Source organism: Antennarius striatus, chromosome 11, assembly GCF_040054535.1.
Source record: "Antennarius striatus isolate MH-2024 chromosome 11, ASM4005453v1, whole genome shotgun sequence".
Taxonomy (NCBI): Eukaryota; Metazoa; Chordata; class Actinopteri; order Lophiiformes; family Antennariidae; genus Antennarius; species Antennarius striatus.
Genome location: NC_090786.1, coordinates 81,623 through 95,269, shown reverse-complemented (window position 1 = coordinate 95,269; position 13,647 = coordinate 81,623). Strand labels below are relative to the sequence as shown.

General features: G+C 49.4%; 1 protein-coding gene across 2 annotated transcripts in view; it reads left to right on the top strand.

Moving 5' to 3' along the window:
• The first annotated feature begins 2,104 nt into the window (after nt 1–2,104).
• Nucleotides 2,105–13,647, top strand: part of rin2a (Ras and Rab interactor 2a) — a 36,625-nt gene continuing 25,082 nt past the window's right edge. The window contains exons 1-5 of one of the 2 annotated variants that reach the window (XM_068328310.1): nt 2,105–2,281; nt 10,201–10,311; nt 11,927–12,027; nt 12,334–12,541; nt 13,270–13,381. In XM_068328310.1, the coding sequence (XP_068184411.1) occupies nt 10,240–10,311; nt 11,927–12,027; nt 12,334–12,541; nt 13,270–13,381 (493 nt within the window). In that variant the 5' untranslated portion in view covers nt 2,105–2,281; nt 10,201–10,239. Of the gene's footprint in view, nt 2,282–2,483; nt 2,505–10,200; nt 10,312–11,926; nt 12,028–12,333; nt 12,542–13,269; nt 13,382–13,647 lie in introns of those variants that run through there. The other variant, XM_068328311.1, reaches the window with a different exon arrangement.

Sequence of the window (13,647 nt, the reverse complement as noted above, 5' to 3'; positions counted from 1 at the left end):
TTCTTCTGCTGTTCTCTCTCACAGGCCTTTGTGTGGTGGATCATCGGCAATCGGCTACCTCTGTCTGCTTCCATGGCTGGCGATAGCACAAGCTGTACAGTGGTCCTGTTTCACCATCCACTAGGGGAGTGCTGGTTCTGCCTCATTTGGTTCTGCTGTGGTTTTGGGGTTTTGCCAGAGTAACCTTGACTTTAACTTTTTTGAGCTGAATGACTTAGGCACTGTTTGGTCTGTCCTCAGAGTGGTGGATCCTCAGCAATCGGTGACCTCTGTGTGCTTCATCGGCTGGTGGTGACTCGCTCTACTGGATGGATCGGCATGCCTTTGTTATACATTTATTGTTACTGTTATTGTTACTGTTATTATTATTGTGTTGTTAATCTGTACATGCGGTATCTATTGCTTCGTCTGTCCACTCCTGGAAGAGGGGTCCCTCCTCTGCAGTCTTCCTGAGGTTTCTCCCATCCATTTTTTCCCCTGTTAAAAGGGTTTTTGGGGGGAGTTGTTCCTTATCCGATGCGAGGGTCGCACTGCTTGCAGTGCACAAAGGTCAGAGGGATATCGTCCATGTGCAGATTGTAAAGCCCTTTGAGACATTGCTTGTGAATCTGGGCTATATAAAAATAAATAAACTTGAAACTTGAAACTTGAAACTTGAAACTTGAAACACACACAGACACACACACACACACACACACACACACACACAAACAGAAGACAGGGGATATCACAATATTTCCCCTGCTTTAGAAAACACCCGCCTTATATAGCTGTCAACACTCGCGGCACAAACCGAACCACTACCTGAGCCAGTCACGTGGTATGAGCCATGTAGCGAGGCTTCGGGTGTCGTCACTTTCAGCTCCTCCCCTAGATGAAGCGAGCCTCGATAGGTGCTTCGTGGGAACATCCCCCTCCGCTACTCGGCACACGCTTCGAAGCCTCAATACAGAACCTCATCACTAATCATGACACACCAGTGTGAAGTCCGTTTTATACAGCGTTTCAGAGATTGTTTTCTTAGAATGCGTCGTCATGGTAACCTTAACTTTAGTTGTTCACCAGGTTCAGATCTAGTTCTGGTCCTGCTGTGAACCCAGAACCTCACAGCCGGAACCACAACAGTTTCCCAAATGGGACACGTGACCAGAAAGTTACTGAAGACTTTGGTTTTGCTCGTTTTCCGTAGGGGGGAACCAGGAACATTTACCCCAGGAAACCCCCGGAAGTAGTGTGGCTTTACCAACAAAATAAAGGTCCAGGATTCAAACGTCAGCATCACAGATTAAAGATCTCAGTGGAAGTTAGTTATTGGATCTCTGTGGTGGTTCTACTGGGTATCATCAATCAATCAAGTTTTATTTATATAGCGCTTAATCATGACAGCAGACATTTCAAAGCGCTTTAACAGACAGAAACCCAACTGAACCCTCCAGAGCATCAGAGACAGTGGAGGGAAAAACTCCCTCATTGAGGAAGAAACTCCGGGCAGGACCCAGACTCTTTTGGGGGCCATCCACCTCGACCGGTTGGGTGGAAAAGAAATCAAAGGAAGATAAAAACAGGGTCAGAGAGAGAGAGACAGAGAGAGAGAGAGACAGAGAGAGAGACAGAGAGAGAGAGACAGAGAGAGAGTGAGACAGGCCAGAGAGAGAGAGTATCAATATGGTTCAGGTTGATAAAGTCAAGGCACAACTACAGCTGATTGGATGACTGTATGGAGGAAGGAGGGAGAAAGGAAGCAGGACCCCAGCTGATGGATAGTTGAGGGGTGGTACTGGTGGGCTTGGAGGAGAAGGTCCACAGCACATGGAGAGATGGGGGTGATACTGGTGGGCTCGGAGGTGCAGGTCCACAGAGGAAGGTCCACGGCGGCTGGGCAGATGAGGGGTGGAAAAGTAAGATGACACCAAGTTAGTTATTGGGTACCAGTTAGTTATTGGATCTCTGTGGAGGTTCTACTGAGTTAGTTATGCCTTTTTTTTTCCAAGAGGAGGGACACTGATGCCCCCGCTTTGGCGAGGGCGCATTTTATTTTGAAACGCCAACCGGAAGTAGTTTGCTGGTCGCGCGTACGTCGCTTTGACTTGACGTCGCCAGCTGAGACCGTCCGGGAGAGTTCGGACCATGGAGGAAACCGGCGGAACGTGAATTCCGGTCACTCGTGTCGCTCACAAGTTGTTGTTGTTCAACGGCCGGTCAAAGCGCTATGACGGGCGTTATAACCGCTCACCGCACGGTCCGCAGCAACCGCAGGAAGAACCGGGACTCGCTGGGAACCGTGAGTGGAGTCGCCCGTCTTTGTCTCGTGTCCGGGTCGAGTGTGGCTCTAGTCCGCGGCTAGACCGGATAGTCACCGGTGTCCAGTCGTTAAACGTGAAACGCGTGGGGTCCTGCGGGGTCCTGCGGGGTCCTGCGGGGTCCTGCGGGGTCCTAGCGATCACCTGTTGCGTGACGTCGTTGAGCCAGAAGCCCTGAAACTAAAGCTGGACCAATCTGAACAGGTCTTTGTTTGTTTACGTTTATGTTTGTTTATGTTTACGTCTGGACGAACGCAGTAGTGGGTTAGGGGTTAGGGGTTAGGGTTAGGGGTTAGGGTTAGGGGTTAGGGTTAGGGGTTAGGGGTTAGGGGTTAGGGTTAGGGTTAGGGGTTACAGTTAGGGTTAAAGTTAGGTTAAGGATAGGGGTTAGAGTTAGGGTCAGGGATTAGGTTTAGGGCTAGGTTTAAGACACAAGCCAGGGTCTTATTGTGCCGGTCCCAAGCCCGGATAAATACAGAGGGTTGCGTCAGGTAAGGCATCCGGCGTAAAACTTTTGCCAAATCAAAGATGCGAATCAAACCTATGACTTCCATACCGTATCGGTCGAGGCCCGGGTTAACAACGACCGCCATCGGTGCTGTTGACCTACAGGGCGCCGGTGGAAATTGGATTACTGTTGGTCGAAGAAGGAGAGGAGGAAAGTGTGTTTGTAGGAAGAGAGAGAAGAGGAACACCAAGAGTATAGGACTGAGAGTAGGGACGTTGAATGTTGGAACTATGACAGGAAAAGGTAGAGAGTTGGTTGACATGATGCAGAGAAGGAAGGTAGACATACTGTGTGTCCAGGAGACCAGGTGGAAAGGTAGCAAGGCTAGAAGTTTAGGAGCAGGGTTCAAGTTGTTCTATCATGGTGTAGATGGGGAGAGAAATGGAGGAGGAGTTATCTTGAAGGAGGAGTTTGTTAGGAATGTCCTGGAGGTAAAAAGAGTGTCAGATAGAGTGATGAGTCTGAAGCTAGAAATAGAAGGTGTGATGTTCAATGTTGTTAGTGGGTATGCTCCACAGGTAGGATGTGAGCTGGAGGAGCTGCATTAGCTACAGCTAATGTGATCAGGGAGACAGGTAGGAGAGTACTTGGTGTGTCATCTGGAAGAAAAGTAGATAAGGAGACTTGGTGGTGGAATGAGGAGGTAGAGGAGTGTATACAGAGAAAGAGGTTAGCTAAGAAGAAGTGGGACACTGAGAGGACTGAGGAGAGTAGACAGGAGTACAGGGAGATGCAGCGTAGGGTGAAGGTAGAGGTAGCAAAGGCCAAACAAGGAGCTTATGATGACTTGTATGCTAGGTTGGACAGTAAGGAGGGAGAGACTGATCTATACCGGTTGGCAAGACAGAGAGACAGAGATGGGAAGGACGTGCAGCAGGTTAGGGTGATTAAGGATAGGGATGGAAGTCTATTGACAGGTGCCAGTAGTGTGATGGGAAGATGGAAAGAGTACTTTGAAGAGTTGATGAACGTGGAAAATGAGAGAGAACAAAGACTAGAAGAGGTGACTGTTGTGGACCAGGATGTAGCAAAGATTAGTCAGGATGAAGTGAGGAGGGCACTGAAGAGGATGAAGAGTGGAAAGGCAGTCGGTCCTGATGATATACCTGTAGAGGTTTGGAAGTGTCTAGGAGAGGTGGAGTAGAGTTTCTGACTGGGTTGTTCAACAGGATCTTAGATAGTGAGAAGATGCCTGAGGAATGGAGGAGAAGTGTGCTGGTGCCCATTTTTAAGAACAAGGGAGATGTGCAGAGTTGTGGCAACTACAGAGGAATAAAGCTGATGAGCCATACAATGAAGTTATGGGAGAGAGTAGTGGAAGCTAGACTAAGGGCAGAAGTGAACATTTGTGAGCAGCAGTATGGTTTCATGCCAAAAAAGAGTACTACAGATGCAGTATTTGCTTTGAGGATGTTGATAGAGAAGTACAGAGAAGGCCAGAGGGAGCTGCATTGTGTTTTTGTAGATCTGGAGAAAGCTGATGACAGGGTGTCCAGAGAGGAACTGTGGTATTGTATGAGGAAGTCTGGAGTGGCAGAGAAGTATGTTAGAACGGTGCAGGACATGTATGAGGACTGTAAGACAGTGGTGAGGTGTGCTGTAGGTGTGACAGAGGAGTTCAAGGTGGAGGTGGGACTGAGCCCCTTCTTGTTGCTATGGTGATGGACAGGCTGACAGACCAGGTTAGACAGGAATCTCCATGGACTATGATGTTTGCAGATGACATTGTGATCTGCAGTGAGAGCAGGGAACAGGTGGAGGAGAAGCTAGAGAGGTGGAGGTTTGTCCTGGAAAGGAGAGGAATGAAGGTTAGCCGCAGTAAGACAGAGTACATGTGTGTGAATGAGAGGGACCCAAGTGGAAGAGTGAGGTTACAGGGAGAAGAGATCAAGAAGGGGGAGGATTTGAAGTACTTAGGGTCAACAGTCCAGAGCAATGGAGAGTGTGGAAAAGAGGTGAAGAAGCGTGTCCAGGCAGGATGGAACGGGTGGAGGAAAGTGTCAGGTGTGATGTGTGATAGAAGAGTTTCAGCTAAAATGAAAGGAAAGGTGTACAAAACTGTGGTGAGACCAGCGATGTTGTTTGGTCTAGAGACAGTGTCCCTGAGGAAAAGACAGGAGACAGAGCTGGAGGTAGCAGAGATGAAGATGCTGAGGTTCTCTCTGGGAGTGACCAGGATGGATAGGATCAGGAATGAGTCCATCAGAGGGACAGCACATGTTAGAGGTTCTGGAGATAAAGTCAGAGAGGCCAGACTGAGATGGTTTGGACATGTCCAGAGGAGAGATAGTGAATATATTGGTAGAAGGATGCTGAGTTCTGAACTGCCAGGCAGGAGGCCTAGAGGAAGACCAAAGAGGAGGTTTATGGATGTAGTGAAAGAGGACATGAAGGTCGTTGGTCGTTAGAACCTGACTCTAGAATCACGGCTAGAACCTGACACTAGAACCACGGCTAGAACCTGAAGCTAGAACAACTTCTAGAACCTGACACTAGAACCATGGCAAGAAGATAACACTGTATGGAACGTTGTTCTGCTGAACTACAGTCATTGTGGGCTGCACTCACTGTGAACAGCGTGTAATCAGATTACATGCTTCTGTCACTGTGGCTGTTGAAGGGGTTTGAACTGGTTCCTAAGTCTTGAACTGAATCAACAGTTGGTCACTGTGTGAACGGACCAGATGTTTGTGTGCTGCCTGTAGGTTAATCCAAATGTGAGGAATGTTGTGAGTATGAGCCTACATCTAGACTGGATGTTGGCGTAGGCTTTGAGTGTGAGCCTACATCCAGACTGGATGTTGGCGTAGGCTTTGTGGACACACTGAACTGTTGTGTTCTAAACTGAGGTGTCCTGTCTGTAAGGAAGAGGCTGAGCGGCTCCATCAAATCCCCCAGTTAACCACAGCTCACAGGAAATGCCATCAGGCGCTGGGGACGTGCTCTGGAGAGCCTTTATAGCAGGTTATAAAGGCTCTGCTCCCAGCTAGACCAGTAGAAACCAGTGTAAACCAGTATAATCCACTGTAAACCGTTATAAACCGGGATAGACACTATAATCTAGTATAAAACAATAGAAACCAGTGTAAACTAGTATAAACCAATAAAAACCAGCCTAAACTAGTGTAAACCAGTAGAAACCAGTGTAAACTAGTAGTTTGATAGTTGTGCTGACATTACCTTACAAGTGGTTTCTTGACTGCATCATTTAGTGTAACCATGTGATTTTCACTTGAACCCATGAACAGTTTGAGGGTTGGGTGTTACTGGTGTAATCCATTACCAGAGTGTTACCTTTACCCTTTATTTCTTCTGACTAAGGTATTACTGGTGTAATCGATTACCAGTTAGTTACCTTTACCCTTTATTTCTTCTGACTGAGGTATTACTGGTGTAATCGATTACCAGAGTTAGTTACCTTTCTGTTTTTTGGCCGTGTCCAGAGAACACGGCCTTTAGAGAGAACACGTGAGGTGACGTTCACGAGGGTTCGTTTGTTCCACCCCGTTCACTGTCACTGAGTTGTGATTGAACCAATCAGCTGCCTGCATAGAGTCACATGACATTAGTGCTGCCGACAGGTGTCTCGTATCTCCAGCTGCTCCTCCAGTCTCTCAAGAACACGACCCAGGAGTTAGTCCCTGCCCCCGGGCCAGAGTCTGTCTTGGTTTCCGGATGGCACATGTGGAATGGTGATCAAGAGATGTGGAATCCAGTGGAAATCTGGAAAAGCCTTCAGCTGTAGAAGACTTTCAGTGGTAGAACAGCTTTAATGACCTGTCAGACCGCCTCCAGGTGGACGCTTCAGAGAAGGACCAGAGTTCACTAGAAACCAGTGTGAACCAGTAGACACCAGTGTGAACCAGTAGACACCAGTGTGAATCAGTTGACACACTACTGGAACTGGACAACAGAAGGTGTCGGTGACCACCCCCATGAGGGACGTGCAGGTCTTGGTTCAAACATCAGCGCCCCTCCAGCAGTTGTGTCGTCCTCGTGATCGAACAGGACCCTTTTTTGTTTCATCGTTCAGCTTTTATAATTGGACAGTGTCAGGACGTTTATGTAAATAACATCCTATCAGGTTAAAGAACGTCAGCATCAATGACAGAAACATAATGTATGAACTTTACATACACACATTAATGGAAGGACTTAGACCATGTTGTATGTAAATCAGTCTTTAATGACGTGAAACAATCTGTTTGGATCAACCTGGTTTGGGCTGATAGATAGATAGATAGATAGATAGATAGATAGATAGATAGATAGATAGATAGATAGATAGATAGATAGATAGATAGATAGATAGATAGATAGATAGATAGATAGATAGATAGATAGATAGATAGATAGATAGATAGATAGATAGATAGATAGATAGATAGATAGATAGATAGATACTTTAATCCACTGCTCAGGCATTACATGGCGAATAAATACTGGATAAACACCAGGAGAAAAAGAAACACATCACAGGACAGACACTACACTAACAGACACATGTAGCATTAACAGGACTTATATACTAAACTATAACTAAAATATAAACAGTATAAAATTAAAAAATATAAACGGTATAAAACTAAATTAAATCCATTCAACCCCGTGCTGACCTCCCACCTCCCCCCCGCTCCTCCTGAGAGAGTCATTGTACCCCCTGGTAGCACGGAGCACGAAGGAGGACCTCAGCCTCTCTGTGGAGGCGCTGTGTGACAGCAGTCTGCCGCTGAAGGTGCTTCTCTGCTGGGAGAAGGTGGTGTGTAGGGGGGGGGGTGCCTGGTGTTGTTCATGATAGCCTTAATTTTAGACATGGTCCTGCTCTCCAGAAGCGTCTCCACAGAGTCCAGGCTCAGCCCGACCACTGAGCCCGCTCTGTGGATGAGTCTGTTCAGACGGTCCATATTTCTTTTCCTGGCCCCCCCACCCCAACACACAATGGCATATGACAGCACACTGGAGACTACGGACTGATAGAACATGAGAAGGAGCTTAGGACAGATGTTGAAGGAGGCCAGCCTCCTTAGGAAGTACATCCTGCTCTGCCCCTTCTTGTACACACAGTCCCAGTTGAGTGACCAGTCCAGTCTGCTGTCTAGCTGCAGTCCCAGGTACTTATAGTTTCCTACCACCCCCACCTCACTGCCCTCCATGAGCACTGGCTGTGGAGAGGGAGGTGCCCGCCGGAAATCCAGAACCATCTCCTTGGTCTTGGAGACGTTGAGCTGGAGCTGGTTCTGTTGGCACCACTCCACGAAGTCAGCCACCAATGCCCTGTACCTCCCCTCGTACAGCCACCAATGCCCTGTACCCCCCCTCATCACCCTCCTGGATACATGCCACAATCGCAGTGTATGCAATTTCCTCCGGGATTAATAAAGTATCTATCTATCTATCTATCTATCTATCTATCTATCTATCTATCTATCTATCTATCTATCTATCTATCTATCTATCTATCTATCTATCTATCTATCTAATCGGAGTACTTCTGTATGTCGCATGTATCCGCGGTGTGCTTGAAGTCCGATGTGTAGAGGGTGAAGAGAATGGGGGAGAGCACGGTCCCCTGTGGCACCCCCATGCTGCTGTTCACCATAGAAGAAAAACCGTCCCCCATACGGACGTACTGGGGTCTGTCTGTTAGGTAGTCCGTGATCCAGCTCTCGAGGTAGGGGTCCATAGCTATGGAGGTCAGTTTATCCTGTAGGAGCTGGGGCTGGATGGTGTTGAAGTTGCTCGAAAAGTCAAAGAAGAGCACCCTGACGGCACAGCCGTCGCTCAGTTTGGTTTTCCACACTGACCAGTCCCTCTAGGGTCTTCATTACGTGGGAGGTAAGAGCGACCGGTCAGTGGTTGTTGAGCTCAGTAGGGTGTCCTTTCTTGGGTACAGGGACGATGCAGGAGGTCTTCCACAGTGACGGGACCCTCCCCAGCTGCATACTGAACAATCGCTGCAGGGGGTCCCCCAGTTCCGAAGCACAGGCTCGGAGGAGTCTTGGGGAGACCTTATCCGGTCCAGCCGCCTTATACGGACGGAGCCTCCTCAGCGTTGTCGTCACCAGGTCTGCAGTGATGACGGTCTTGGTCCTGGTGGGAGCAGGAGGTCGTGGCGAGGTTGGAAGTCCAGTGGTTGAGGTGGGGCCGGGAGTGGTGGGGGAGCTCAACCGATTGAAAAAGCTGTTTAGTTCATTCGCTCGTTCACTGTTCCCCTCCACAGTGCTGCGCCCTTTCCCGTGTCCGGTGATGGTTCTCATCCCATTCCAGACCTCCTGCACTGGTTGCACCCCAGCTGCTTCTCCAGCTTCCTCCTGTACGCCTCCTTGGCCTCCCTCAGGCAGAGTCTCACTTCCTGCTGGGCCTTCTTCATCTCCTCCTCATTCTTGCTCCTGAACACCCGTTTCTTTCTGTTCAGGACAGCCTTGACTTCCTTTGTTACCCAGGGTTTGTTGTTGGGGTAAAACCGGGCTGTCCTAACAGGGGCCACAGTGTCCACACAGAAGTTCATGTAGTCTGTAAAACACTGAGCTGCCCCGTCAACGTCCTCCCCATGTGAGCCCACGATGACATCCCAGTTGGTGGTCTGGAAGCAGTCCCTCAGCGTTTCCTCTGCTTCCGAGGACCACCTCCTGACCTGTCGTGTTGTTGCTGGCAGCCGTTTCACCTTTCACCTTAGCATTAGTGTAGAACAGATCGATGGTTCTGTTCTTCCGTGTGGGACAGTCTACACACTGGACCATTGTGGGGAGAGATGAGTCCAAGGTGACGTGGTTAAAGAGCGCCTCCGGGTGCCGGGTCCGAAGAGCAGAGGTGGTCACACAGATGGTCTCTCGTGCCGTTTCTGGGTCCGCACGTGGAGGGATGTAGACGGCGAGGACAATAACGTGTGAGAATTCATGCTCCAGGTAGTAGGGTCTGATGCTAACAGCTGTTAGCTCCAGATCGCGTTTGCACAGTGTTGATTTCACCGTCACATGTCCCGGATGGCACCATCTATTGTTGGTATAGATAATTATGGATGATTCACGTGCTGCTGATGTCACCGTTCTGTCATTGGTCCAACCGCTCCTGGTGCACGTCTGTGCTGTTCTGATTGGCTTTGACTTCTGGATGTACAGATTTTCTTTATTTAGAACATCCCCCCTCCCCCCGCTCAAAAATGAGTGTACAGTTCAACCCAACAGTTGAATTTTTTAAATTACTTATTCCTTATTATTCCTTATTGCTTCTCTTCCACCTTTTAATGCACCGACACCACGTCAAGTTCCTCGTGTGGTAAACTGTACTGTACCTGGCAGTAAACTATTTTCTGATTGTGATGCAGGTTTTGTGGTGAATGATGTAAAGTGGTCTGTTGTTCACATTGGTGAACAGTTGTTCTTTCTCTTCCAGTACAGCCAATGAGAGCAGCCGGAGCTGCTTCCTGTCTTCATGTCAGCAGAGACACCTACGGCAGCCATCATGTCGGGCGGCAGGCCGGAGCGCAAAGGCAGCTTCTTCAAGGTACCCCCACCAGACCGACAACAGCCCCCAGCAGGGGGTTCAGTTCAAACCCCGGCAGGGGGTTCAGTTCGAACCCCCCAGCAGGGGGTTCAGTTCAACTCCACAGGAGGGGGTTCAGTTCAACTCCACGGGAGGGGTTTAGGGTTAGGGATTAAGGTTGGAGTAGGGTTAGGGTTAGAGTAGGGTTAGGGTTAGAGTAGGGTTAGGGTTAGTGGACTCCGGTTCTCCACCAGATGTTCTGACTATAAACAGGACCCCAGTGTCGACACAGTGAGCTCTCAGATCTGATTGGTTGCTGAAGATGAGCTCTCAGATTTGATTGGCTGCTGAATGAGCTGAAACGTAAAGACGTGTCAGCCGTTTGAACAGCCAGCGCTCTGGGGAAACTGACACTTCTGATGTATGCAGATGAAATTAAACCAGTAGGTTTCTTTGTGTGTGAGCTGCACAGAACCAACCCAGCCTTGTTGCTAGTTTTTAGTTTCCAGACTTATTGATCATCTGCAGCCTGTAATGATTATTGGCGTGCCTATAATTTAGTGTAACCACTCCAGAGCGAATGGCTTTCGGTGGTCCTGTGTTCCCATTGGCTCGAAGGTTGTGGGCTCTTTCACGCTGTCCAGTGTGAACGTCACTCTGCTCACAATGTCTGCTCAATTTTTGTTCTCCTCCTCCGTCTGCAGTGATTTTTCTTCCTGAAAAGTTGATGTAAAATACTTTTAGATTTTCAGAACTCCTGGCAGTAGTTTAATAATCTATGGGATTATTAAACCGTGCAGAGAAATGCTCCTTGAGTTAAAACAAAGAAGATCCTGTGGCATTAAGACGTTTCTTCATCAACACTCTGGTCAGTGTTTGTCCTGCAGCATCTCTGCGTGTTGGAGGCGTCCTTCAGACAAGACCTGAAGTCCAGGCTGTCACCCAGTCCGGATGTTGTTTTCCTGCTCTGGTCGTCATGTTGCCCAATAGAAACGTTGCTCAACCCGACGGAGAAGAGGGAAATGAAAGTGGGGTCCAGAGCGAGCTGCTGTCCTGTGTGTGTGCTCTTCTCTTCGGTGTGTCTGTGACTGAACAGAGCCTTCAGTTCTATTGGTGTGGCCACGCCCACGTTGGTCTCACCTGGGTCTTTGTCTAAGCTTGTCTTCAGGAAGCCGCTGGCGACGCTTCGTTCTTCCTGTGAAGACACGACAAACAGGAAGCGTTCCAGCTCCACACTCCACACGCGTGTTGGTACCTGATCCAGACGCTGCTTCCTGATGACGTCAGATGTTCCTGAACCTCGGGCAGCAGATCCGTGATCAGACGCGTGACGTGAGCTGACACGCGTGACCTCAGCAGGTTGTGTCGTGGACACGGTTCCCACACAGGATGAAGTCAGACTGTCAGTAGGTTCTGGTTCTGTGGATCCCAGGACATGAATCGATGGTTGAAGTTCACGTTAACGATGAGTCTCTGATAGACTGCCCCCCCCCCCCCCCGTTCCTCTTCATCGGTGGGGAGGGTTTAGGCCTGAAGAGAGGGGACACACACACACACACACAGACACAGACATCGGAAGACGCTCCTAGAAAACCAAACTGAACATTTTCTTGTTGTGTCTGAACGTCTCCTGCAGCTCATCGACTCGTTTGCCTGGGAGATCGGCACCTTGAAGAAGGAAATGGGCAAAAAGACTGAACGTCTAGAGAGAGACAGCAATGCAGACACCCTGCTCAGGTGTGTGTGTGTGTGTGTGCTCACATCACTGTAATTATACTGTATGTTCCATATGTTTACATATGAAAAGACGGTGCAATTCCCCCTGTCTCCCAGCAGAGGGCACCGCAGTGTTGTGTTGTCCTGTGTGTTGTTTGTGTCACTCCAGGAAGTGTTTGTGTGGTTTGTGGTTTGTGTGTCTCTCTGTCCACCTTAACACCCAGCATCCCTCTGTCCACCTTAAATCATGGTTCTGAGGTGAGTGTTGGGCTGTGATGTCAGACCTGCAGTTGAACTCTGTCTTGTCTTTGTCGGGTGTGGTTTCAGGCTGGGCGAGGAGGTGGGCGGTCTCTTCCTGCAGGCGTCTCCCTGTGCCGGGGGGGGGGCCGGAGGTGGGGCCAGAGATTCAGGCTACGACTCCCTCCACCGCCGCCTCAGCGTTCTGGACAGACTGGTGCGGACTCACCCCGTGTGGCTGCAGCTGGGCGTCAGCCACCAGGACGCCCGCCGCTTGCTGCAGGGCCAGCCCGCCGGGGTGAGGGGCCCTCACCCGCTCTGAACGTCTACGGCCCTCACCCGCTTTAAACGTCTACGGCCCTCACCCGCTTTAAACGTCTACGGCCCTCACCCACATTTGGGGAACTAAAGCTGCTCCAGGTCCTACCTACACGTTTAGGGAACTAAAGCTGCTCCAGGTCCTACCTACACGTTTAGGGAACTAAAGCTGCTCCAGGTCCTACCTACACGTTTAGGGAACTAAAGCTGCTCCAGGTCCTACCTACACGTTTAGGGAACTAAAGCTGCTACAGGTCCTACCTACACGTTTAGGGAACTAAAGCTGCTCCAGGTCCTACCTACACGTTTAGGGAACTAAAGCTGCTCCAGGTCCTACCTACACGTTTAGGGAACTAAAGCTGCTCCAGGTCCTACCTACACGTTTAGGGAACTAAAGCTGCTCCAGGTCCTACCTACACGTTTAGGGAACTAAAGCTGCTCCAGGTCCTACCTACACGTTTAGGGAACTAAAGCTGCTCCAGGTCCTACCTACACGTTTAGGGAACTAAAGCTGCTCCAGGTCCTACCTACACGTTTAGGGAACTAAAGCTGCTCCAGGTCCTACCTACACGTTTAGGGAACTAAAGCTGCTCCAGGTCCTACCTACACGTTTAGGGAACTAAAGCTGCTCCAGGTCCTACCTACACGTTTAGGGAACTAAAGCTGCTCCAGGTCCTCAGTGAATTCTTTGGTGTCTCCTCCTTGCAGACGTTTCTGGTCAGGAGGTCCAGCAGCCTGCAGAGGAAGGTGATTTCCCTCCGGATGGACGACGACTCTGAGGCCTCTGTGAAGGACTTCCCTGTGAGGGAGAGCCAGTACAGTAAGCACCTGAAGCACCTGAACACCCCCCAGAGACAGACCAGAAATACTAGTCTTCAGGGGGGTCGGTGTGGCCCTGCCCTCAAAACTCATGGTGGTTTTCATGACATAAATAATCCTTTTTGCTTCTGTGATGGTGTGGAAGCTGCTGTTCGTGTCTGCTGTGTGCAGGAAGCAGCGGTTCTCATGAAGCACTAGTTCTCATGCTGCACTAGTTCTCATGCTTCACTAGTTCTCATACTTCACTAGTTCTCATGAAGCACTAGT